Raw genomic sequence first — 27,437 nt, 5'->3', positions numbered from 1 at the left:
CGAAATTAAAAAATTGAAATTTGGCGACCCCTAAAATAGTCTAATTTTGACAGCCCCTATTTAAACCAGTATGTTTATGGGCAAATATAATTCTAGTTGCGGTACGCATCTATAATTATCTGTTCTTTAAATTAATAAAAAATATTTAATTTATGGTTCATGAAAAGTCTTTTTTAAACAATTATTTATTTTGACCTTTAGGAAATAATATAAACCAATTTTACCCGCCTAATTTTATGAAGATCCACGATATTTCCGGACGGTTAAAGACCCTTAAAGCTGAAATATCTAACTGGGAAATTAGCGATATTAAACTAAATAATGATAACAATAGAGATAATAAAGCTCGAACACTAGCAACAAAACCGAACTTAAAAATAGGTTCTTTCGACTTTAATAAAGATATCAAGGATGATGAGAAGGAAGATGCCACTTCTTTACCAACCTCTTTGTCCGTCCAAATTACCTCTGACTCTTTGGCCAAAAGCGCGCTAATTCAATTGACCTCTTTCATTACGTCTATCTCAAACACTAATCATGGGTAAATTTAAATTCATATTTTGAAACATTAATTAAAATTCGGCCATACCTATGAAAAAGTTCTAATTATATTGACTGTTTTAAAAAAATTATATTTATAATCTTTAAATTTTGCACTTATAGCCCTTTTGATTCCGATACAGGGTCGTCTTGCCAGATATGTCACATTTCTCTGTTCTTATTTTTGCCTCATTTAAAATCTATACCTGCTTCAGATTATGGTATGCTTAACCCTCGCACATTTATCAGACAATCACCTTCGATGCCTCATAAAAGTTTTATTAACATTAACATTTTGATGTGATATATTTTACACATTTAAGTTTGAACCTAAAATTTCTAACTAGGCGGATTTGTTTTGAATCGAGCATGACCTTCTATGGGGGGGGGGGGTTTTAATGCAATAGCTAGGGTGAATGGAACAAAAAATTCCCATAAATAGCAAATTAAAAAGATTTTAAATATTTTTTTTAAATAAAGATTTAGTTGGATTAATTTCTTTTATTTTACCTTACCGTTTACTTTTAAAATGTATTAGGTAAATCTTCAGGCTTTTAATATTATTTTTTGGATAAAATATTGAGTTGGCCGTTTTACAAATCTGCTCAAATCGAGCCGTTTAAAACACTAATATTTAGTTTAATCCGATAATTTTATAAGTATTATTTACTAACTTCTCCATCAATCACCCCCCCCCCCAGCTGATGACTATATTGTCCCTCTAAAATATTTGACCATCTTCCTACCTCCTATATATTTCAGCAAAAAAGGATATTTTTATAATCAAAATTAGAAATGATTTTTATTTCTTTTCAAAAGAAATTCAAAAAACAATTCGCAAAACCATATCCCCTTCTTTCCCTCTACTTCTCCCCTATTTTGTTTTAATGACAATCTTGCTTTATACCACCCTTCCCCCCACCTCCTGCGGTAGAATGGTCTGCCTTCAACTCAAGATTGCAAGATACTTTTCATACGAAAGGGTCAGTTTTATAGTTTATGAAACACCTTCTTTTTCGCTCACCTTCAGTTTTCTTTTTCTGGGGCTTCGTCAGTTTATTTTTTTAGATATCATATTTTATAATTCCTCTAATATTTAGATACTTAAGGTCAATATTATCTTTTTTATTTAAGGTTATAAGGAGATTTTGATTATTTGTCAAATCAAAACAATATTCCATATAATCTGACTCCAAATTGTATCAGAATTATCAACTGAAATTAAATAAATATTTAAGTTTACTTATCTAAAATTTTGTAATTTTTCAAATTTAATAATTTTAATTTCCCATAGTTAGGTATTTGCCCCGAGCAATAATTTTCTTTATATCATTAACTTTTTTTAACATTTGAAATTAATGATTGTGATTAGATGGCCAAAAAATTTTCTTCTAAATATTTATAAATTTTTTTTAACATAAATAATTAAAAATTGTAAAAACATAGTATGTGAGATAAAGAGCCATTTTTTTTAATTTCAAAAACAAGAATTAACCGAATCACGGGCCACAAATCGGGAGATATAGTAACCTTTCTTCATCCTCATGTATAACCGACACCGATTAATATGTAGTTATATTGTATGGATTATATGATCGTTTCAAAGGGGGATTGGCTGTGCCCATCATTGAGTTTTCAAAGATACCACCGAAAGGGTTTAAATAGTATTTGCCTAAAGGAATTCGAGGCTTCGAATAGATTTGCTTAATTTAAAAAAAGATTTTTTTCATTATTAATAATTCCTTGAATTCTAGCTTTTCTTGATACACATTTTTTAACCCTTCATTACTCCGATGAAAAAAATGGCGCAAATGCTTTAATGAGGTCTAATAGATTCCAATTTCATATGAATATATCTCATTTATTCATTATTTTGTTTTTATATTTTGATATAAGATAGAACTAACCTTAAACCTTATAAAATAATTATTTATTTTATTTACTATGCATAGATAAAAAAGCTGAGGATAATTATAACTCGTGCCAAAATTTTCTAATAGGTACAGAAAAGTTATTGAATATTAAAACCATGACATTTCATGAAATTATTATAAATTAATCAAAATAAAATGAAGATTTTTTTTTTTACTATCATAACTAAGGTTTAAAGAAAACTTACAAATTTACTCTAGTGGGGTTTCATAGACCCCAATCAATCACGAAATGCTTATATCTTAAAAACTACTCAACCAAAATATAATGAAATTTGAAATATATATTCCAAGATATATTTAATGACGCTACTGAAGATTATATATCATGATTGTTTATTTTGTTATTTTTGTATTTTTTGTAAAATGTTTATTTTCATTATTATGTCATTATATGAATTTGAATACAAAAAGAAAAGGCATCTTTGAAGGAATAAAATAAATTTATATTTCAAGAATTACTTCTAACATTATATTTCGAGAATTACTCTTAACATCATTTCAAGAATGGCAGTCGATAAAAAGTCTAACTTCAAACCGGTGTTTCAAAGATTGGTACAACTTATTTAAAGAATTTAAAAAAACACAACCAAGTTTAATATCATCACAAAAAAAATCACTGTTATTAACAACAATAAGATGTGATACTTACAAAATAGGTAAATTTATGTGCACCTGATAGTCCGGATAACAGAGGTATTAGAAATACATAATATTTTCATCAAATCTTTTCATCCCAAACCTAATATAATTGTAGAGAGATATAATTTTTATCAATATAACCAAAAAAGGAGGAAAAATTAATAGACTATATACAAAATCTTCGAAAATTTGCAACAACTTGTTAATTTGGGGAATATTTAAATATTGCATTATAAGATAAATTTATATTTGGAATAAAAAATCCTAAAATTTTACAAAGATTATTATCCGAGAATGATATGGACATAAATAAGGCTGTTCAAATAGCTACTGCAGTAGAAACAGCTATAAAAAATAGAAAATGATGAAACTAAAATCGATCAATTAGTAGAGGAACATAATAATAATATAAATATAATTAAAAAAGTTAATAATGATAATAATAAACAATTAAAATCATATAATAATTTTAATACAAGCTACAAGTGACCAAATCCCTGCCACTCCTGCAGCGGAAACCATGGAAGAAAATTGTCTTTTCACGAATGCCTCTTGTTATAAATGCAACAAAATTGGGCACATTGCTTTGTAGAAAAGAAATATTTTATTAATAATACAACAAATGAATATAATCCAGAATTTTGGGTAGATATCAAATAAACAACAGCGATATCAGAAAGGAATTAGATACTGGAGCTTGGGTAAGCATAATAAACGAAAAAGATTGGAAAAATAAACTTAATCTTCCTGGATTAACAAATTGCATGCTAAAATTTAAAAGCTATACAGGAACCAATATACTATTAGGTCAGACTGTAGTAAAAGTACAATATAAAGGACGAACATTAGAACTACCACTCATAATTACAAAAGGATATACAAAAAATCTAATTGGAAGAAACTGGATGACTAAATTTCCTAAAATATCTGAAATACCTGAAAGGACCCCATACAAATAAATAACATTAATATACAAAATGAATTTCCTCAATTATTTACCAAAGAATTTGGCTGCTTGAAAGATTTTAAGGCACAAATATATATGAAAAACGAGAAACAATTTTCTGTAAACGTCCAGTACCATATGCCTTAAAGGATAAAGTAGAAGAAGAAGATTGCTAAAAATAGGAGTAATAGAAAAAATTAATCATTCACTTTATGCATCACCCATGGTAATTGTTTAAATGAAAGATAAAACATAACGCGGGGATTTTAAAAGAATTATAAATCAAAATATTAATATTGAATAATACCCAATACTAAGAATTCAAGATTTATTAGCCAGTTAGGGAAAAGGAGATGAATTTTCAATATTGGATCTATGAGATGCCTATTTTCAAATTAAAGTTGGGAAGAGCAAAATACCTTTTGGTATATCGTTTTCTTCTGCATTATTTCAACGAGCCATCGAGAATTTATTAAAAGGTTTTGAAGGAGTAGCTTGTTAGATTATATTATAATAACCGGTAAAAATAGAGAGAAACACGAAACAAATTTAAAAAAGGTATTAAAATGTTTAGACAAAAATAGAATCAAGCTATAGATAGAAATATGTAAATTTTTCAAACAAAATGTCGAGTACTTAAGACACAATATTTCAAAAAACGGAATTACAACTACAGAAAAAAATACTGAGGCAGTAAAAAAAGCACCAGAACCAACAAACTTGAAACAATTACAATCATTTCTAGGGCCAGCAACATACTATTGAAAATTTATTTCAAATCTTGAAGACCCCATTATACAAATTATTAGAAATAGCAGTAGTTTGGAGATGGACTAATGAATGCAAAGACGCATATAAAAATTAAAGCAAGAAATAAGTAGTAGGGGAGACTGGGGTTAGTTGAACCGATTTTTACAAAAAAGTCTATAGCTCCTGTTTTTTTAGATAATATAAAAAGCAATATATTATTAGATACCTAAAACTATATTCTATAAGGGTCTTATAAAAAATTTCAAAAATATAATCATTTTTTTTAAATTTTATTCTTGTAAAAGTCGAAAATTTGCCCAACAAGCCCCAATAGCGGGGTGAGGCAAACCACTTCAAGGGCTTCCCAAACCATTGGTTTTTATAGGTCATAATAAATTGAAATGCATTTTTATTTATTAATAATGATACGTATAGAATAATTTTATTGTTTCATTGTTCAAAATACATAATACTTATAAAATTATTGCTAATTGTATATAAAAATTGAAACTTATTTTCTGTTAATTTAATAAACAATTTGGACATATAAAAAATTTATCAAATTTTGTACATGTATCATGTGCCCATCCGTGGCACATTCTGCATTGGTACTACTCTTCGCCATTATGATGTTTTATATATTCAAGCTTACAACAAATACAAATATCTTTGTGAATAATTTTTTTTACTATTTTTTTCTTGGCAATATTTTCTTTTTCCATCAATTTCTTTTCTTTCTCGATTAATTTCTTTTTATATGGAGATGATGTGAATATCTCTGCTTTTCTTTTCACTCTCTTGACTCTTTCCTTTTTTGGATAAGGCAATGGTATTGATAAATTGCTAGATGGACCAGGAATATTATCTAAATGAGCATAAGAGGTAAGATGGAGTATCATTACATATATCTAAGGTTCTATTAATATTTAGAATATCTTTTAATACCAAAGATACCGAGCTTGAATCTAATACTGGGCTTATAGGTAGTTCAGATATAGAATTCCCATAAACTGAGGCATTATAATCTTCTTTCTTGAATATATCTGGATTCAGTGGATATATTTCACATGATTTATTAACTATATTTAGAGGTGATGCTGCTAAAGGCAGGATATCCTTAATAACAGATGGAATATCATAAATTGTAAATAATTTTAATATTTTTTGAGAGGCGGCTGTAATTTATTGGTGCAGTGGGGTGGCAAAGATAATAGAAATATTCCCGTATCTATACAAAATTTGACAGTTGAATAGGAATGATGTGATATATGATTGTCAAGGATTAATAAAACTTTGGACATTGGAGTACACCGAGTGTGTTTAGAAAAATGTTTCAAAAAAATAATAAAATCCTCCTCCTGCATCCATCATGAACCATTTGATACCCCTATAGAGCCAGATGGACCATCACTAACAGAATAATCATAATATTTTTTCCTGGGAAAAAGAAACATTGGTAGAATTTCATGGCCAATTGCATTTACTGCTAGAGCTAATGTTATTAAGGTACCCCTTTCTGCAGAAGTCATAGATCCTACCTTTTTTGCCCCTTTTGTTCAATTATCTTGGATGGGGTTTGAACTGTGGTAAGTCCAGTTTCATCCATGTTGTAAATTGCCATACATTCTAATTTATAAAACATTTACTTAACAAATCATTTAATAAAAAAGTATAGAACATTTTCTTCATTAAATCCAGTTGCCCTAGCCATACTTGTAGCTTCAGGGGACTTTAAGGAGAGAGTAGGATTTCTTAACACAAATCCTAAGTACCAGTCATGGCCAGCCATAATTTTCCTTCCAAGATTTAGGAAATATTTTCTTCATACTGCCATTTGGTAGGCTAATATTTTTATCTGAAAAACAATATAAAATAATGAAGAATAAATTTATACCTTTTTAATTGAAAGGCCATAAAAAATTTGGCTAGCTTGGATCAGATATTTAGTTATATTTCCTCTTCTTCTGTTTATTATTTTGTCCTACACTAGAAAGTGTGACACTTTCTTGATATCTCTTGTAATATCTCATAAAGTTTGATCTAGGTATACCTAAAATAAAAATGTTAAATAAAATATATAATTATTTAATTATAAATTTAAAATTTTGGAACATAAAATTTACAATACCATTATCTCTATTATTAAATTTTGCTAAAATGATATTTTATTGTTTAAGAATTACATAAAATTAATACAATAATACTATACTTCATCATAATTTTAATCAATCTGAAATATAAGATCATTTTACAAATTACATTTAATAAAAATACTATAATTTCTATTATTAAATTTTGCTAAAATTATATTTTATTGTTTAAGAATTACATAAAATTAATACAATAATACTATACTTCATCATAATTTTAATCAATCTGAAATATAAGATCATTTTACAAATTACATTTAATAAAAATATTTACATAATTTCTATTATTAAATTTTGCCAAAAATTGATTTTATTGATTAATAATTACATAAAATTTTTGTGATTATATCTTATAAATAAGACAGATAATGTAGATAAATTTACCTGTAAGTTGGCTAGTGATCCTTGTTGATTTACAATTTTCATATACCTTAATAGCCTAATTACATTATAATATTAATTCATGAAATTTTAATATACTTCTAATTAATTATCAATATTAAATTATAGAGCCTTATTAATTTTTTTTGGATTTGTATTTTCGCACCATATCGATAAAAAAAATAATTCAAATAGATTGACATGAATGGTTTAGCAAGCCCCGCTAGTTCTAAATTTACTAATCATGATTGAAATATTATATAGACATAGTAGATATTCATAAAATTTTCCCAAATTATAGAAGAGTGTTTAAACTTTACCATAAAATTTAATTTAAATATAAATGATTAAATATTTTAATAAAAATCCCGGGGCTTAGCAAAACATTTAATCTCATTTTAAAATTAAATACACCAGAAGTTTAAAATTTTATCCTAATATAGTTTTTAATAGTTTACATCTATTGACAAAAAATCTTTTGAAATAATTAATTATTAAAAATTTTATTTAAGAAATAAAATTTTGATAAAATTTTTAAAAGATTTTTACATTACAGAATTTTAATTTTTATTAAAATATTTAATCATTTATATGTAAATTAAATTTTATGGCAAAGTTTAAACACTCTTCTATAATTTGGGAAAGTTTTATGAATATCTATTATGTCTATATAATATTTCAATCAAGATTAGTAAATTTAGAACTAACGGGGCTTGCTAAACCATTCATGTCAATCTATTTGAATGATTTTTTTTAGTAATTATTATATTATTCGATATGGTGCGAAAATACAAATCCAAAAAAATTAATAAGGGTCTATCATTTAATATTGATAACTATTTAGAAGTATATTAAAATTTGATGAATTAATATTATAATGTAATTAGGCTATTAAGGTATATGAAAATTGTAAATCAACAAGGATCACTAGCCAACTTACAGGTAAATTTATCTACATTATCTGTCTTATTTTTATTTTATGTAATTATTAAACAATAAAATCAATTTTTGGCAAAATTTAATAATAGAAATTATGTAAATATTTTTATTAAATGTAATTTGTAAAATGATCTTATATTTCAGATTGATTAAAATTATGATGAAGTATAGTATTATTGTATTAATTTTATGTAATTCTTAAACAATAAAATATAATTTTAGCAAAATTTAATAATGGAGATTTTGCAATGCAAATAAAAATTTAAATGGTTTCTAGTGTAGGACAAAATAATTAACAGAAGATATTCACAGAAGAAGAAGAGGAAAATATAACTAAATATCTGATCCAAGCTAGCCAAATTTTTTATGGCCTTTCCATTAAAAAGGTATAAATTTATTCTTCATTATTTTATATTGTTTTTCAGATAAAAATATTAGCCTACCAAATGGCAATAAATATGAAGAAAATATTTCCTAAATTTTGGAAGGAAAATTCAATGGCTGGCCATGACTGGTACTTAGGATTTATGTTAAGAAATCCTACTCTGTCCTTAAGGTCCCCTGAAGCTACAAGTATGGCTAGGGCAACTGGCTTTAATGAAGAAAATGTTCTATACTTTTTTATTAAATGATTTGTTAAGTAAATGTTTTACATTTAATATTTAGGAATATTAGATGAACATAAATTAGAATGTATGGCAATTTACAACATGGATGAAACTGGACTTACCACAGTTCAAACCCCATCCAAGATAATTGCACAAAAGGGTCAAAAACAGGTAGGATCTATGACTTCTGCAGAAAGGGGTACCTTAATAACATTAGCTCTAGCAGTAAATGCAATTGGCCATATAATTCCTCCAAGTATGTACAATATATCCACTGAATCCAGATATATTCAAGAAAGAAGATTATATTGCCTCATGGGAATTCTATATCTGAACTACCTATAAGCCCAGTATTAGATTCAAGCTCGGTATCTTTGGTGTTAAGAGATATTCTAAATATTAATAGAACCTTAGATATATGTAATGATACTCCATCTAACTTTTATGCTCATTTAGATAATATTCCTGGTCCATCTAGCAATTTATCAATACCATTGCCTAATCCAAAAAAGGAAATAGTCAAGAGAGTGAAAAGAAAAGCAGAGATATTCACATCATCTCCATATAAAAAGAAATTAATCGAGAAAGAAAAGAAATTGATGGAAAAAGAAAATATTGCCAAGAAAAAAATAGTAAAAAAAATTATTCACAAAGATATTTGTATTTGTTTTAAGCTGAATATATAAAACATCATAATGGCGAATAGTGGTACCAATGCAGAATGTGCCACGGATGGGCACATGATACATGTTCAAAATTTGATAAATATTTTATATGTCCAAATTGTTTATTAAATTAACAGAAAATAAGTTTCAATTTTTATATATAATTAGCAATAATTTTATAAGTATTATGTATTTTGAACAATGAAACAATAAAATTATTCTATACGTATCATTATTAATAAATAAAAATGCATTTCAATTATGACCTATAAAAACCAATGGTTTGGGAAGCCCCTTGAAGTGGTTTGCCTCACCCCGCTATTGGGGCTTGTTGGGCAAATTTTCGACTTTTACAAAAAATAAAATTTCAAAAAATGATTATATTTTTGAAATTTTTTATAAGACACCTTTATAGAGAAGTTTTAGGTATCTAATCATATATTGCTTTTTATATTATCTAAAAAAAACCCAGGAGAATAGACTTTTTTGTAAAAATCAGTTCAACTAACCCCAGTCTCCTTTACATATTGATTATGCTGGACCATTTCAAAATCATTATTGGTTGGTAGTGATAGATGTTAATGTCGCTGACCAGCTATAGTTCTCATGACTAGTACTACAACCGAAAACATGATAAAAATATTAAAAAATATTTTTGCCAGATTCGGATTTCCTAAGATAATCGTTTCTGATAACGGGCCACAATTCAACAGTAAAGAATTCAATGATTTTTGCAAAAAAACAACGGAATATAATTAGTGCACCATAGTCCATACCATCCTCAGACTAACGGCATAGCCGAACGTTTAGTTCGAACCTTTAAACAGAGCATGAATAAAAGAACGAGTATAGATACCAGTCTAGCTATTTTTCTCTACAATTACCAAAATACCTCTAGGACAGAAAATGAACAAAGTCCCGCCGAAATACTACTAAAAATTAAACCTAAAGGATTGTTAGACCAAATATACGAACGGGGGAACAAAAATGAGAAGTTAGAATACTACACTCAAAAATTCGAGATAAATGAAAAAGTGTGGTCGCGCATTTACAATAATAAAGAAAAAAAGGGAAAAGGCCATTATTAAAAGCATACTCGGATCACTATGATATGAAGTAAGTATAGAGGGTAAAACGATTATACCAAACAGAAGAGTAGAAGAGAGGAAGAGATAGTAAACAAAGAGGACGTAGTAAAAAATATCTGAAATGAGAGGGAGGAAAATGACACAAATCAAGAAGCTGATGGAAGTATTACTCAAAAGATAGAAACTACAAGTCAAGATCGATATCCTAAAAGAATACGAACGAAACCAATATTAGGGATAAATGTTATGTATTGAATTGTTTATTTTGTTATTTTTGTATTTTTATTATATCATTTGAATACGAAAAGAAAAGAAAAGGCATTTTTGAAGGTATAAAATAAAATTATATTTCAAGAATTACTTCTAACATTATATTTCGAGAATTACTCCTAACGTTACATTTCAATAATAATAACTTTTTATGTAATATCAATTATAGAGTGACTGAGGTCCTATAGACCCCACCGTATCGAAATGTTAATATAAAACTGTGCTACACTACAAATTACAAAATAGTCGAATATGACACTAACATAAATCCAAAAATAATTTTTATCAATTCAAGTGCGATACTTTAGCAAAATTTTATATCTGATTGTTTTAAAATATCCTCTGTACATAATTATTCAGGGAATGAATGTTTTATAGAAATTTATAATAAATATAAAATGGCGCTTAATTTGTCATACTTATTTTTGCTTTATTTTGAAGATAGAAGAAAATTTAAGCATTTTTTAATGGAAATAATAAACAAATTTATTTTCTTTTCCCACTATAGGCAGGTATCAGGAAACAAACGTTATAGTTATCATTTAATATACTCATAAATAAATTATACTTAAGGCCAATTTTTTTTGACGAGACTTAAATTATAAATCATCGTTCTTTCTTATCAATCCACATAGAACAATTTATTTATTTCAGGTTTCTCATTGATTTTTAATGAATTAAATATAAATCATTATTTATGAGTTGATTCAAGTTTACTACCGCCTTTTGCTTTTAAAAAAGTATTTGATGAAATGCCAGGGTTATACTTTTTTAGTCTTAACTTTATCAAAAATAATAAAAATTAGACTACCATTAAATATTGAATAGACCAATCTCAAAATTGCCTGAAGTGATTTAAAATAAAATCTATCAAAGCTGTTTATACTTTATGTATACAAGAGATTTAAAGAAAGATTGAAAGAAAATGAAATGTTATATTACAAAGACTCATAAATCTATTATTCCATTCTAAATTAATTCATTAAAGATAATAAATGAATATAGCTTCACCTTTTTTTGATATAATGCAAAAAATGACGGCGACAATTATTACAACGAAATTTATTAAAAAGCTTTATATTTCCCAGTTTTTAATTTCGCCTTTTATTTACGCGTCAGAATACGTTATAGGAATACCTAGTGCGCCTCGACAATTTGGAAGTTATCTAAAGGATACGCTCCGATCTATTTTTGTGGCCTTGTCAAGAAAACAATTAAATGATCTAAAAGTTATCATATTGCTATCCGGGGTAAGATATTCTAAAGTATTTTATGATAAAAAATTTTTAAACCATATAGAACTTTAATTATAAGTGTTAGAGGTCTGCACGGCTCTAAAGATCGGCTTCAAAGCCAACCAAAAAAATGGGGATAGGAAATTTAGGCAAAATTTTTTTTGGGCCGGTTCGGAATTTCTCAAATTATTTTAAGTTTAGAATGATCAAATTTATGTCTTTTTTCTTCATAAAAATTATTCTTAGCCGAACAATACGGACCTAGCTGAAATAAAAAAAAATATAACAGAAAAGAATTTACTTTTGTTTTATCAAGATAAATTTGATTAAAATTTATCCGTGATAAGGGCAAAGCAATTAATGATGTATTACGCTTCATTTAACTTAAAAAAGATTCGTTTAATTTATTTTTAATTTAAAATTTCGGCCGGGCTTAAAATTAAAAATTTGTGTCGGGCTCGGACCTTAAAATGAATTAAAATGTAGTCTGGAGTAGATATGGTAGCGGGCCGTGAAATTACGCGTGACCCATCGTGTCTCGAAGGGTCACGGCGTGAGTGTGAATAAATTTAAAATTATTAGGCGTGACTGGATGTAAAGGGCCTTCCCAAAATTTTTCCCGGGCGTGATCGGGCGTGAACATGAATTTCCCGTGAATCGCGCAAATTTTAATTTTTTTTAATTTTTCTAATTTAATTTAGTTCTTTTTTAAAAAAGAAAATTTTTAGAAAACAAAAAATATTCAGGCATTTTAAAAACAACATCTGGTGTCACGCTTCTAGTTCTATTTTCTTTTTATGTTTAGGTGTTTTGTCGCGATTTTTTACTTAAACTTTAAAATTTATTCTCAAGCACTTAAGGTAGGCTTAATTCTAGATCCAAATTTCAAAAGCCTTAAGTTTTTAATAGACGAAGAAAAGGAAGATATTTACAAAATAATCTTAAAAATGTAAAATTATATAAAATTAGATGATATGCATGAGTCAATGCCAACTGTCATTTTTAACTTTCCTAATTCATCTTACTTTCATAAAAAGCCATATATTCTAAATGAAACATATTTTTAGTGATTCTGATGAAGCATCAACATCTACCGATGAAAGCTGTGTGAATTTAAAAGATTCATCCCATAAAACAAATAACAATGGCAATATTTTGAAGTTTTGGAAGCAGGAAAATTTATTTCCTTTTTTGAGAAAATTAGAGAGTAAAATTTTGTCAGCCCTGGAAAATTCGGCTTCTAGTGAAAGGTTATTTTCTGTAGCCAATCGTCTATTAGAGGAAAGGCGTACACGATTGAAATAAAAAAAATAATTTGGATTTATAATATGTATTTATTTTTTATTATTATGGATTATGGAATTAAAGAAATAAATAGAAGTGTAAAAAATTATAGCATTAAAGTTTTGAAAAATTTAAAAACATCGTGAATTTTCGGGCGTGACCGGCGGTAATATTTTTTATTGCCACCGTAAGCGGGCGGGACGTGAATAAAAAATTAGCCCGCGCTTACCTCTAGTCCGGAGCTCGGGCTTGGGCCGAAAAAAATTGTATCAGCTGCTCTAGGTTTGGTCCCGTTCAAATTTTTTAAATATTTGTCATATACATGAAAATATGAAGAGCGAAAGAATGTTAAATCATCTATCATATGATTTTCCAATTGTTTTGATTGTTATAATCTAAATTTATTTCTGCCCGGGTTTTATATATTTTTTTAAATTTATTTTTAGGTGTAGCTCCTTTTCATAGACTCTATATTATTATTGAAATCCTTTCCTCCTTAAAGTTTTCCATTTGGACGAATAGTGAATAGATAAGAAATAAATAAATATTAGTTTTATTGAATAGTCAATCTAGAGTAGAGAGTTGCAAGAATGGCCTTACCCTTCCAAAAAAATTAATAGGTTTTAAAAATATTTTTCTGATCGATCTCCATGTATATCATTTTAAAATTCAATCAAATCAAAAGTTTTAAAATTCCAAAAGTTAGCATAGTTTATTTTTTAAAATGGAGAGCAATGCTTGAAAGGGTATTTGATTAAATTTATATGAACACCACTTATGCTTGGGTCATGGTTTACACAAGAAGGTTATTTTGGATGATATTTAATCTTTTTTGTTGAATACCTTATCAAATGAATAAGAGATGCGGAGATTGAATTTGAGTTCGAGGCTGATTAAATAAAATGTCTAAGTACAATAGATCTAACATAAGATATGCTGGATATGACATATTCGTTTCAAATTGGCGATTCCAATGATGATAATGACAATAATGTCTCATATAGAAACTTTAATATTAAATGTCCCAACCAGGCAGCATAGTATATTAATTATGCTTGATAGCATACTGGAGCAAATAAAAATATAATTAATAACGTTTTGATTGATAAATCAAATACTATCTCAAACTATGAGTAAGACCTAGTAGAAGAACTATTAACTTTTCTTTCAAAATTTAAAGAAACAGTTGAATTTGTCTCTGCACAAAAAGGCCTACCTTAAACTTGGTATCTCTCTTTGGAAGTGAAATTAAAAATTTAGATAAATTATAACGATATATCAGAGAAATCATTTCCATAAGGAAAATATGCTTAAAAAAATACGTTTTCCAATTTGTGATTTGCAAGTAATAATCTATAAGTATGTTCATTTATTTAATTTATATTTTATTTCAAAATTAATCTCTATGTGTTAACTTTTCTTCTAGACCCAAGATTTCAAATAATTGGGTCATTGTATATAATAGAACAAAAACATACGTCGAAATTTATTATAAAAACATCTTAAACGTATAGAGTTTGATGATATTAGGGCAGTAAATATAGCAAAAGGAAATATTAAATTCAAATTATTTGACAAATTAGCAACTAAACATTCAACAATTACAAATTATGATTCCATTTTAAGTGATTTAGAACAAGTATATCATATTCTTCCCGGAAAGCACCATTCATAAGATATGAATGTTATAAATTTCTTGGGAGAGAAGAGTATTGAACTTCCTAATCTTTCCAAGCTAGCTAAAAATTCTTTGTGTTGCGGTAACTAGCACATTTAGTGAAAAGTTTTCTCTACCGACGTTGAATTCAAGGAGATCATTATTATGTCCCAAAATTTTTTAATGAAATTAATTATTTTCATGATAATTATAAAACTACACATTCGATTTTGAATTTATAATGAGTTTTCTCTTCAATAAACTAAAAATATTTCGGAATATCTGTAGTATAGTGTATATTTAAATTAATTTTTTTAAAATATTAATTAGTTAAAAAAAATATAATGTTACAGAAAATTATAATGCTGCGCCGATTCACGCCGCTTATGTTGGCGGCGACTAAAATCGGCGCGTCGTCTGCCACCGATTAGATTTTTGAAACTCGCGCCGGCCGCCGCTAGTTTCATCGGCGCACAGGTTAGTTATTTTAAATAATGCTTAAAATTAGCGTCAAACATTGTAATAAATAAAATTAATATGCCGTCATTTTAACATTCTATGTTTATACAATTATTTAGAATGAATCATATATAAACCAAGAAGCGCGAATGATCGAAAATGAGTAAGATATTGATATATAAAATATATATTATGGAAACCAAAAAACAATAGACAGTCCAAATTATTTGGTTTTTATTTTTTAATTTAATTTTTTCGTTAGTAAAAATTATTATATTATTAATGAGAAATATTAATTCTATTATAAAAATTACATTTGGTAAAGGTCACGGTCGGATCTTTGATCCTGAACAGACCGATGCTCTCGGACCGGACCATGGTATTTAAAAAGATCAATACAGACCGCGGTTCTAATAAAACAGTCTAGGACCGATCTTCTTATTTTTTGTTATTTTGAAAATATTTTTGTTTTTATCTATAATTTTTGTTTATTGGCACTATAAGTAAAATACTTCTTTGATGGTTATCTTATTGTATAATAAAAATGCAACAGTAAAGCAAACTTAAATATTAATAGACCGGGTCCAGATTGTAAAAAATTAAAAGAATAATTTGGACTGTATTCCTAAAAAAGATCGTCCCGGTCTAAGATCGATAGGAGCGGACCGTTAACCTTCACTAACTTATTAATTTATTAAGCGAATTCCAAACAAACCTGTCCTTATGCTTTAATTGGAAGATATCCTGCAGTAGTGTGTCATCGCTAGCCCTTATAATTTTGACTTCCCAAAAAGTCAATTATTTATATTTATGGCACGCTCAAAGAGGCCTTAAGCATTATTATTCAAAATTTTAACAAAATTATTTTATTCAGAAAGGTTTATATACTTAGGGTTATATCTTATTTTGTTGTTCGTAGACTCATACATTAAAATATAGAGTTTGTATTGGATATATTTTTTAAAGTCATTTTGGAAAAATAACTTCTTGTTTGAACGCCTGAACATAAAAATTAAATTTTCGAAATTACACGCACCAAAATTTATTTACAAAATAAGATGTGCGGAAATATTTGAAATGCCAGAAGTTTTATATTTTTTGAAAATTTAAGTGATAATTTGTTTGACTTATACAAAATGCCATAACAGTCCATTCTAATTTCATAAAAATGAGATTCTCTTCTAATTATTATAATTTTTATTTCTTTTTTTTCAAGGATAAAAATGTTATCGTGAACACAAATTTTACTAAATTTAAAATTTATTATTAAATAAACCAAAAAAACAAATATTAAACTAATAAAATTAATTTTAGAAATAATACTATTCTAAGTTTCTTTATTTAATCCTTTAAAAAATTTAAAAAAAACTGAATATAATCATTATATTACAAAAAAAATGTCTATTTATACAAAAATTTAAATTATAATTGCATAATAATAATCGTCTGATTATAAAAATTATAAATTACATAATAACAATCGCCTGATTAATCATTGATCATACCAAAAATTATAAATTGCATCATAACTATCGTCTGATTCTCATTATTTAAATTAAAATTTAATTATACAATAAACTCTAAATAATTATTCAAATTTTAGTTATATATAAAAAAAACTATTTTAAAATAAATGTATATATAAAAATATACTATAGACAAAAAATAATAATTATAGCATCCAATTATCACCACAATCACAACACCCCTCTGCTCAAAACTGATCTTTATTCTTCTCGGACCCATTACTAGGGATTCGCCTTACTGTAATTCTTTTTTTTGTACCGACAACAAAGCATTGCCAAAAAAGGTATTGGACAGGGGAATTTTTTGGGGGCTTCACCCCCAAACCCCTTTTACCTGGCCTTCTCTTTACGACCACCGCACGACCAGCACGCTATTTTTATCCTCTTGACCCAATTTTACTCCTTTCTTTTGTCCTAGAAAGCACGTATTGGCAGGTCTTGTATTTCTCCATACCTCTGCTGGGCTTCTTCTCTGGCGGCATTCATCCATTTCCTGACTCAGCCGATCCATCTATTTCACGGATCTCTATTTTTATGATCTTGTTGCATACTCGAAAATATGAAGCCATCCACAAAAGAATTATTCTATATATTTTTTTTTCTTTCTCTTTCCTCTATTTCTAATTTTCTAACTTTTATAATCTTACCCAACATATGTAGTTAAACACAAAAATATTATGACACTCATAATTCTAACACAACTTGTTATCAAACATCCTTATCATCGCAAAAATTATGATTCTAATAATTATAGGACATCAAATTATAATTCTCATAATTCTGGCATAACTTGTCAAAAAAAAATCAATTATGTCTATCATAAATTTTCCCAACATACCAAGTTATGATTCTCATAATTCTATATAACTTGATAAAAAAACAAATCAATTATATCTATCATCAATTTTCAAACACGTTGTTATTCTTGTCCTATACATCTAGGTCTTAACTGTTTAATATGTCTTGACCAATCTAAACCAAACTTCCAATTTAAAATTTTTCACAACATATAGTCTCTTTTTGCTTTACTTTTTCTTTCAGGAAATCCAGTTTAGTTCTGTTTTCTTAAATATAAATATCTCTGGGAGAATTTCCTTTGGTCTTCTTTGTGTTGTTGTATGAACAACGATAACCACTATTTTTCTTTTTTAACCAACTTTTAACTATAGCTACGTTCGGCCTGCCCATTACTTCGTAGGTAATGTGGTGGCGAAAATAAATGCTCAATCTTCCATCTACCACAAAATTTGCCAAATGCTCTGCCTTTAAAAGCTGGGACCTCCATCTGATACTAACGTCTTCATTAATCTATATTTACCTACAAAATCTTTTATCTTATCTAAAGCTACTTTTGTTGACAAACCTGACACCTGTTAATAATCTGTTCATTTTGAACCAGCATCTACCATGATAAAATATTTTTTCTTTTCCTATTCTAAAAAATCTACATATGTATTCTTTATGGAATGTTCGTCTCTGGCCATTTATCTTCTTTTTTCTTGCTGGTACATTAGCACACAAGTTACATGTATCACAACTCTTAGCTACTTCTTCTATCTCACTATTCATTTTGGGCCACCTAATATACTCGTGTGCTTTATTCTTCATTCTTGCCTTGATATCCGGCTGTGCCGCTGCTAAAATATCCTTTCTTAATATATCCGATATCACTAAGCGATATCCTCTCATGAAACAATTATCTCTTATATTTAATTCACTCTTTATATTTTTAAACGCTTTGTCTTCACTTTTCCATTCTATATTTCCTTTAAAACAAGCGCTAATTCTCATTAATTCATCATCTTGCTTGGATACCTTATCGACTAGCTCAAAAGTTATCTACTTTCTCTTGTATCTACCTTCAAAAATCTTATAATATTTATTTAATTCATCTTCTTCATTAATATACTCTAAACTATAAATTATGGGCTCTATATTTTTATTTTCATTTCTTTAGTAAAGTCTCGATCATATATCTGCTAAATAATTTTGTTTACCCGCTCTGAATCTTATTTCAAAATCGAAATTATCAATTAATATCAACTATTTTTGCATACTCGGTGAAATCTTGTCTTTTTGGACAAATCTACCAACGGCTTGTGATCCATATATAATAAAAATCGACCCAATAAATACTCTCTACACTTAGTCAAACCAAACCCGACTGCTAAAGATTTATTTTCTATTGTCGAGTAATTTTTTTCAGTACTATTAAATTGTCTGGACAAAAATAAAACCGGCTTCTCTACATTATCAACAATTTGTAACAAAGCTCCTCCTATACCTTCATTAGATCCATCCGCTGCTAATATAATATCTAATGTCTCATTAAAACAATTCAGAATAGGTTTTTCTACCATCTTTATCTTTAATATTTCAAAACTTTCATTATGTATTACTCCCCACTCTAATTTTTTATTTTTCTTCAATAACTTATACAACGGTGCAGTTATTTCAGCAAAATTCTGTATGAAACGATGATAATAATTAGCAGCTCATAAAAACGCTTGTAATTGCTTTTTATTATTCGGTGCTCTCATCCTTACAATCTTATCTATTCTTTGCAATCGGCGGAATTTCATTACTCCAAAAACACTTTTTTTATATTAGCTCTTAAACCATTTTCTAAAATTACCTTTAACACTTTAATTAATCTCGTATTATGCTCCTGTTCTGTTCTACATAATATCAAAACATCTTCTAAATAATACAGATTTCACTTAATCCTTGGAATAACGCAGCCATCGTTCCTTATAATATTGTGGCAGATACTTTCATCCAAAAGGTAATCGGCAGAATGAAAACATCCCTCTATGTATTGTAATTGTTAAAATTTTACTTGTATTTCATTCTCCTTAATCTGTAAGTATGTATTAGAAATATCTATCTTTGAAAAAAATGTCTCTCCTTTTAGATTAGACCATAGTTGTTATATTCTTGGTAAAGGATATTCACTTTTATTATCCATGGGTTTACAAATGTCATATAATTTATGCATAATCTCAAGCTATCTGGTTTTCTCGTGGGGACTAACGGTGTCGCCCAGACGCTATGAACTATTGGTCTTATTATCCCTTCTTTTAACCATTTATTTACTTATCTATTTACTCTATCCAAGAAAACGGTAATCTTCTTTAGCCACAAAATTTAGGCTGGTAGTTTTCCAATAATTTAATATCTACTTTAACATTTTTTGGAGAACTTAATTCTTCTTTAAATTGTACCTGTTTAATATATCATTTATTCAAAACTTCCTTTCAACATTTATTTCATTGCAAAACCTCCTTTCAACAATCTCCTCAAAGACTAATTTATTCTCAATTCTTTGTTGTTTGACTTCAACTGGAGTTACCTCTAATGACCTTATATCTCTTAATACATTATTTTCTTCTATGTTACTTCTATATTTAATCAAAATTTCTGGTGTTCGATTACCCAGTTTATCGAGAACTACATTTTGTTTACTATCTATAGGTAACTCAGTCTTATAATTCTCTCTTTCACCTCAACATAAGATAAGCTCTATCTTTACTGTTGTAATCCATAACGTTGTCTCCTTATTTATACTAACAATTTATTACATAAAAACCTAAAATCTTTACAATACCACCTTCTAATTGTTTAGCTCTTATTCTTCTTACTATGAACCTTTCTTCTGGCAAACATTTATTAATCTTTTACACTCATTAAACTGATCTCAGCTCCTGTATCTAATAAAAATAATGTTACAATGTCTCTTATTCTTATTTTAACCTTCGGGCATTTACTTCTCTTTATTATTTCTTCTAACTCAATCTTACAAACATTTTCAATTTCAATTTTTCTTCCAAAAATATTATCACCTTTAAAAATATCTTTATTTACATATTTTGAATTAATTTTATGTTTCATTTTCACATAAATTCATATTATAATTAAAAAATTCAGACATACTATTAATTTTATTATTAATAACATTATTCTTATTCTCATTTATTACATTTCTCTTGTGAATGCCCTCCCTGTCCGCATTTTTAATATTTCAACTATTGTCATACAATTCGTAGATACATGACCATTACGTCCACGTTTCGCCCACTTTAAATGCAACGTTAACTCGCATTGTCGCGACATATGTCCTTGTTGACTACAATTAAAGCAAATTATCGGTTTTATCTATATGTCAGATCGTATTATACTCTTAATTTTTTCTAGTTCTCTATTTTCTATCTTAATATAGTAGTATTTCTAAAATTAAAATCATCAAAGTGAGCATATCATAAATAAATTGTTTTTTAACCTTAATTTTCTTTTGTCTATGGTGAAATCTTCAGGTCCCTGGTATAATTTTTATTTTCCTCACTCCGACACCACTTTTCATAGTTGTAGTATTAGAGGCTGAGGATTTACACAAATTTTACTAAATTTAAATTTATTAAATAAACCAAAAAAACAAATATTAAACTAATAAAATTAATTTTGGAAATAATACTATTCTAAGTTTCTTTATTTAATCCTTTAAAATTTAAAAAAAAAACTGAATATAATCATTATATTACAAAAAAATGTCTATTATAGAAAAATTATAAATTGCATAATAACAATCGCCTGTTTAAATATTGCATCATGCCAAAAATTATTAATTGCATTATAACTAGCGTCCGATTCTCATTATTCAAATTTAAATTAAAACTTAATTATACAATGAACTCTAAATAATTATTATATATATAAAAAAAATATACTACAGACAAAAAAAAATAAAATTACAACAATCTAGAATAATATTTCTCTACCTCTTTAGCACTTTAGGCATGGGTTGAAAAAGAGGTCAAAAATTTTTATTCGAAATCCTAAAAGAATACTATATCGGAAATTATCACTTAAACACCCAAAGCTAATGACCATTTTTTCCCCTTGAAAATTTTACCTATCTCCCTCTTAAATTTACCTTCCTCCTACCAAATCAAAACTATCTCCCTCCAATTTTATTCAGATGACATAACATATTCTTTATCTACCCCCCTACAAGTTCAATGACGACGTCATACATCCCTCCCCTTCCTGATAGAAGTCTCTGGTCGAAACATTAATCGCTGATCTACCCCTGAATTAGTTAAAAATTTATATAAAGGCATAGATTTTAATACAATTTCGCTATATTTGTATTTCGCCCGTTTTCCATCATCTGCTATCTTTTCGGATCTGAATCAAAATTTCATGTCATTTATCTATAAATCAATAGAAATACCTTATTTTTATTTTTGCCCGAATTTAACAGCGATAGCTTTAATATGATGAATTTTTATATCGATTTGCTTATTTTTTTAAACTAGACATTCCTTCAATTTATACAAAATATAATTAAAATATTTTAATATCTAACCCACTTACCGATAATTTATAAATTTATTAATAAAAATATTAAAGTTTTTGGAAACAAGCGCAAATCGGTGCAATAGAGATCATAACTCCTCCTGACATTTTTTACCCCTCTTGGTCTAGCATTACTCCAACGCTAGAAGATACTCCTAAACGTATGAAGTAACGTTTCAAATCTCTTAAACTTTTATTATTACATTGAATTATGTATTTAATTATTACTTTTTTTGACAAAGGAATTGAATAAGTTATACTCTTCCTTCTTTATCATAACTTTACTATCATTAATTTATTAAAGATAAACTCGCCAAAGAATCTCACATCAGGCGTTACTGGTTATTTTTATTGTTAAATTTTTAAGTTTTTAAATAGTTACCAGTTTTTATATCATGACCCTCTTATGGGCGCCCGTAGGAGGGTGCATGATAGTGCACTACCACTATCCTGGGCATATAATTAAGAATAAGAATTCTAGATTTTTAAAAAAAATTTAAGCTGGTTAATATACTATATTGAATTGATTTTATTTATATGACCAATTTTTAAATAATTTTTTGATAATATATTATGTTAATCGTAAGGCGTAACCAAGGGGATGGAAAAATCGGAAATTTGTCTGTTCTAGTAAATATCATTTTAAGCTAATAAAAAATTACTCCTACACATTCATCCCCCCACCTCCTCCCCTTAAAAAATATATACAATATATCTATAAACAATATTTTGAAAGTAAAATAAGTAAAAGTTAATAATTTTTTAAAATAACGACTAAAATTCAAAATTTGTATAAAAATAGTGCCATTTTTTTTTATAAAAATATTACATGGTCAAAGGTTTACAGATAAAGGCCTCCAATATAGTTTATGGTAGAGAACTATTGATACGCCTATGTTGACTGAATAAATTTTTATATAATTTCCTTTTAAGAAATTTTAATTATTTTCCTCACCTCATTTATATTTTTATTTTAAGGATAAATTGAATAATAACCTTTACAATTCTAAACATCAAACTCATGTTGGTGTAAATATTTAAGTTCAGATTATTCTTTTCAATTGAATTCTTTTATTTCGAAATTTATATCACAATTACAACTAAATAAATTTATTTTTCTTGAATTAAAAAGTTACAAGTTAAAAAAAAAATCAAAAAGTTAAGAAAATAAAAAAGGAGAAAAGTTTATCGAATCATAATCGTGATACGTGATATATAGCACTTTGCCCTCTGGCGTTGAAAGATCAACAGAGCTACGCTAGACTTTCCTCAAATCCATCTAATTGGAATTTATTAATGGGTAAAAGTAAAAATATGAAAAGCTCTCCACACGTTTGTGGGCAAGCCGCACGTACTTATACGCGCAACATTACGTAAATGTTGCTTAAACATCTATAGGCTTTAAGAAAAAGATCGGGACCAAAAAAGGAGCCTATACCCAAGAACTACGTTTAAATTTAATTACTTTAAGGGTAGGCGGTGGATGTTTTTTATTTTAAAAATTTTACTATATTAGTACTGGTTTGTTGTAAGGAAATTATTTAAAAGAATACTTCCAAATAAAAATTGATTCCCATAAAGTCAAGTAATTTCGACATTTCATAATTATTGAAATTTTTTCTGGCTAAAATATTGAGTTAGCCGTTTTAAAAAATGGGCTCAAAATGAGCCGTTTAACAACACTACTTTTATGGTTTTATATTACCATAATGATTTGTATTTCGTATATTGTTTCCCTTTATATGTATACAACCATGCTCTGGCGTCATATACTAGATTATGATCAAAGTTCCTTATTATGTGGGCCAGGAACTTAATCCGGCGTTTTTTTAAAGTATTGCTTATCGGTGTGTGATTAGACATCTTCCAAAGATTTGAGTTTGAGATAACTCTTGTATAAAAAATACCATTTATCGTTCATAGGCAATTATTTATAAATGTTTGGAGTCGTCTCATTTCTTTCTTATTTGTTTCCCAAATATCACCTTCATATGATAAAATAGGAATTATCGTAGAGTTAAATAACCTCAATCTGGTAAATACCGATATTTCACTCGATTTCCATATTTTCATATATATATATATATATATAAAAACGCCTTTCGCATTTTGTATTCTAATTTTAATTTCTTCTTTACATTCTCCTTTATTATTTAGAGTGACCCCTAATGTCGACTATTTTTATTGTATTTTCCCCCACTATAAGATTATGGAGTGGAGGTGTATTAGGTGAAGGAAGAATAAACGTTTTGTTAAAATTTATCAGTTCAACTCTACGACTCAAGGTCCCAATAAGATAGAGCAATCTCTTGGTTTCTTCAATGCTTTTTGATATTACGACAATGTCATCAGCGTATGATATATCCTTTTTACAAAATGCAACGTCTCACTTTGTCCAATGTCAACCAGATCAGCTGCGCCAATTACTTCTTTTATTACTTTATTTATTATAATATTGATCAGAAGTGGTGATAATGTACAACCTTGTTTCTTTCCTTTTTTTAATTCTAAAATACGGGGATATTTTATCATTGGTCTTAAAATATGCCTTTAGCTTGGAATAATGATTTTTTAAGATAAAAATAATGTTGGGTTCAATACCACAATCTGATAGTACTTCCCTTAGAGCACAGGTCCACATTATCAAAGGCTCTACTAAAATCTATAAATGTGCAATACGAGGGGATCTTGTATTTCCAACACTTCTGCATTATAATTTTCAACGATAAAATTGGTTCCAAAATATTTTTATTGGGCCGGTATGCACAAATGTATTTTGGGGAAGAGATGCGGCGTAGATGTTAAAATTCTTTTTTTAATGAGGACCATAAAAATTTTTGAGACACAGGATGTAAGAGCTACTGCGCAATAGTCGGTAAACTTTCGTGGGTTTTTTACTTTCGGGAAATTACATAGAAGGGATCTGTTCCATTCTTATGGAGTCTTCCCACATTCCCATATCTTATTAAAGAGGGCTAATAGGAAAGAGGAAATTGTCATAGGGGATATTTTTAAATATTCTGCATTAATATTGTCTAGTCACAGAGCTTTATTGTTTCATAATTTTATGACTATATGAAATTTCACTTAAAGAAAAACCTGACGGGGATAGGGTGGGGTGTGTATTCAAGTTTGTCAGAGGAGTCGCCTTTCGAGAATCAAAAACCGACATGTAATAATCGAGCCATAATGCCATTTGTTCATCCTGATTCATTATAACTTTCCCATTTCCTAAAACAATCGAGAATTTGCCTGAAACAGCAAGATTTGCAGAAGTATCTTAGTTTTATAGGCATCATAGGTTCTATTTTTCTTTCATATCTTTGTCAATATCCGCAGCTTTTTTCGCTATGTAAAATCTTCTATCACTCCGTAATAACCTCTGGATATTCTTCCATAAGTCCCTGTTTGAGCCGTTTGCTATTCTAAGTTGATTTATTTTTTCCAAGGTCTCACCCGACATATTCTTTCCTTGAAGAGAGACTTACATTTGATAGACCCTTATAAGATTCAGCAAGCTCTTTTTAAAAGAGTTTCCAACAATTCCTCAATATTTCCATTTCTGGTAACGTGTATAAAATTAACCTTTTTCAAGTTTAGTGCATGATCAAAAAGTGTTTTGTTACCCTGCGTTTGTAATTCATTTAATTTCCGTGGAAAATTAATTTTTGAAGAATCTGTGATGGGAACTGTCGAGTTTAGTCTTCTATTATTATGATAGCCCCAAATGTTTTTTATATTGATATTAGCAATAATCATTCTATGATCTGATAGGTTTATATTTGTAGATGCTTTAACATCATCAAACCAGCGGTGAAAATTAGAGATAAAAAAGTCTATTTGAGATTTTGCCTACCTCTCACAAAGGTGTACATATTCATTTCACGATGGCAAAAAAAAGTGTTTTCAATCTTGGAATATTTATTTCTGCAGTAATCGAGAAATTTTTTGCTATCTACACTATTCTGTTGTTGAATGGCAGCATGCCCGATGACCCCACTGCTTATATATTCACTCTCTTTACCTCGTTTCATATTCAGATCACCCAGAATTATTATATTGTATCTGTTCGATTATTATATTTATCATTATATCTAAGAAACCTATCCTTTCTCTTCTATTTGGTGGGACATAAAAATTTAGTCTAAAATTTGTGTTTAGATAGAGGAGACCACACCTCTCTGATATGGGTACGAATTTTATAATGTATTTTTGTAACCGCTTATTGAAGTGGTACCCGAACAGAACATCTTATAATCATTAAAATTCGCGGTGCTGTTTCCTGGGCAATGAATTTCCTGAATACCTATTATATCAACTTTCGCCGCTTCCAACAATCTTAAGAGAACCGCTAACTAGTTATTCATTCTATTAATATTTAATGACGCCATTTGTAACTTGCCTGTGAAAAGTTTCTCCATTTCGGTATGCTCGCTTGAATCCGAGATGTTAGATTTAAACGTTATGAAGATTCTAAAAAAACTACAAAAACTAACGCAAATCAATTTCAGATCAATTATAAAAATAATGAAAAACTTAGGATATTAGTAATTAAAATAACTAGAAAAATAAATTTAATCGAATCATAATCATTATTTTTAACAAAATCTATGATTGACATATTATATAAAACATATATAAATTATTTTTAAATAATTACAACAGTAAACATAACAAGTCTTATTTTTACGAATTTAATTTTATATTAAGAAACAACAATAAAATAAGCAACAAACCCAATCTAAAATAATATCAGACACATCAGAAAGAATATTTATATAAATTGATATTAAAACTTCTTATAATATCAATTGTAATTTTTAAATTGATCGCAGTTAACATTAGGAATTAGTGAAAAAATAATGGTAATTATGAATTCCTTTCTCTCAGATTGTTTTTCATAAACTTTCTGAATAAGAAATAAAATAACATGCTCAAACATGTTAAACTAGTAACTAACCGAATATTTAATACATTCTATATTGGGAATAATATTACAAAAAGGATGAAG

At 27.8% G+C, this 27,437-nt stretch overlaps 1 protein-coding gene and 1 long non-coding RNA gene across 3 annotated transcripts in view; both read left to right on the top strand.

Moving 5' to 3' along the window:
* Positions 1-27,437, top strand: part of LOC135930998 (alpha-1,3-mannosyl-glycoprotein 4-beta-N-acetylglucosaminyltransferase B-like) — a 60,163-nt gene that overhangs the window by 13,607 nt on the left and 19,119 nt on the right. The window contains exons 2-6 of the mRNA XM_065467839.1: positions 202-541; positions 664-815; positions 12,030-12,160; positions 15,665-15,708; positions 22,481-22,594. Coding sequence (XP_065323911.1) covers positions 202-541; positions 664-815; positions 12,030-12,160; positions 15,665-15,708; positions 22,481-22,594 — 781 coding nt within the window. The remainder of the gene's footprint in view (positions 1-201; positions 542-663; positions 816-12,029; positions 12,161-15,664; positions 15,709-22,480; positions 22,595-27,437) is intronic.
* On the top strand, positions 8,508-10,988 carry LOC135931617 (uncharacterized). Of its 2 annotated transcripts, XR_010573105.1 has the most exons (4): positions 8,508-8,665; positions 8,705-9,307; positions 9,366-9,519; positions 9,562-10,988. It is a non-coding gene; the product is annotated as an uncharacterized LOC135931617 (long non-coding RNA). The 2 variants fall into 2 exon arrangements; XR_010573104.1 differs by having other exon boundaries at positions 8,705-9,519.

This window comes from Gordionus sp. m RMFG-2023, chromosome 1 (assembly GCF_954871325.1).
Source record: "Gordionus sp. m RMFG-2023 chromosome 1, tfGorSpeb1-WG-v2, whole genome shotgun sequence".
In the NCBI taxonomy this organism is placed as follows: domain Eukaryota; kingdom Metazoa; phylum Nematomorpha; class Gordioida; order Chordodea; family Parachordodidae; genus Gordionus; species Gordionus sp. m RMFG-2023.
Note: the sequence above shows the minus strand (reverse complement) of the source record. Positions and strands in the feature narration are given on the sequence as shown.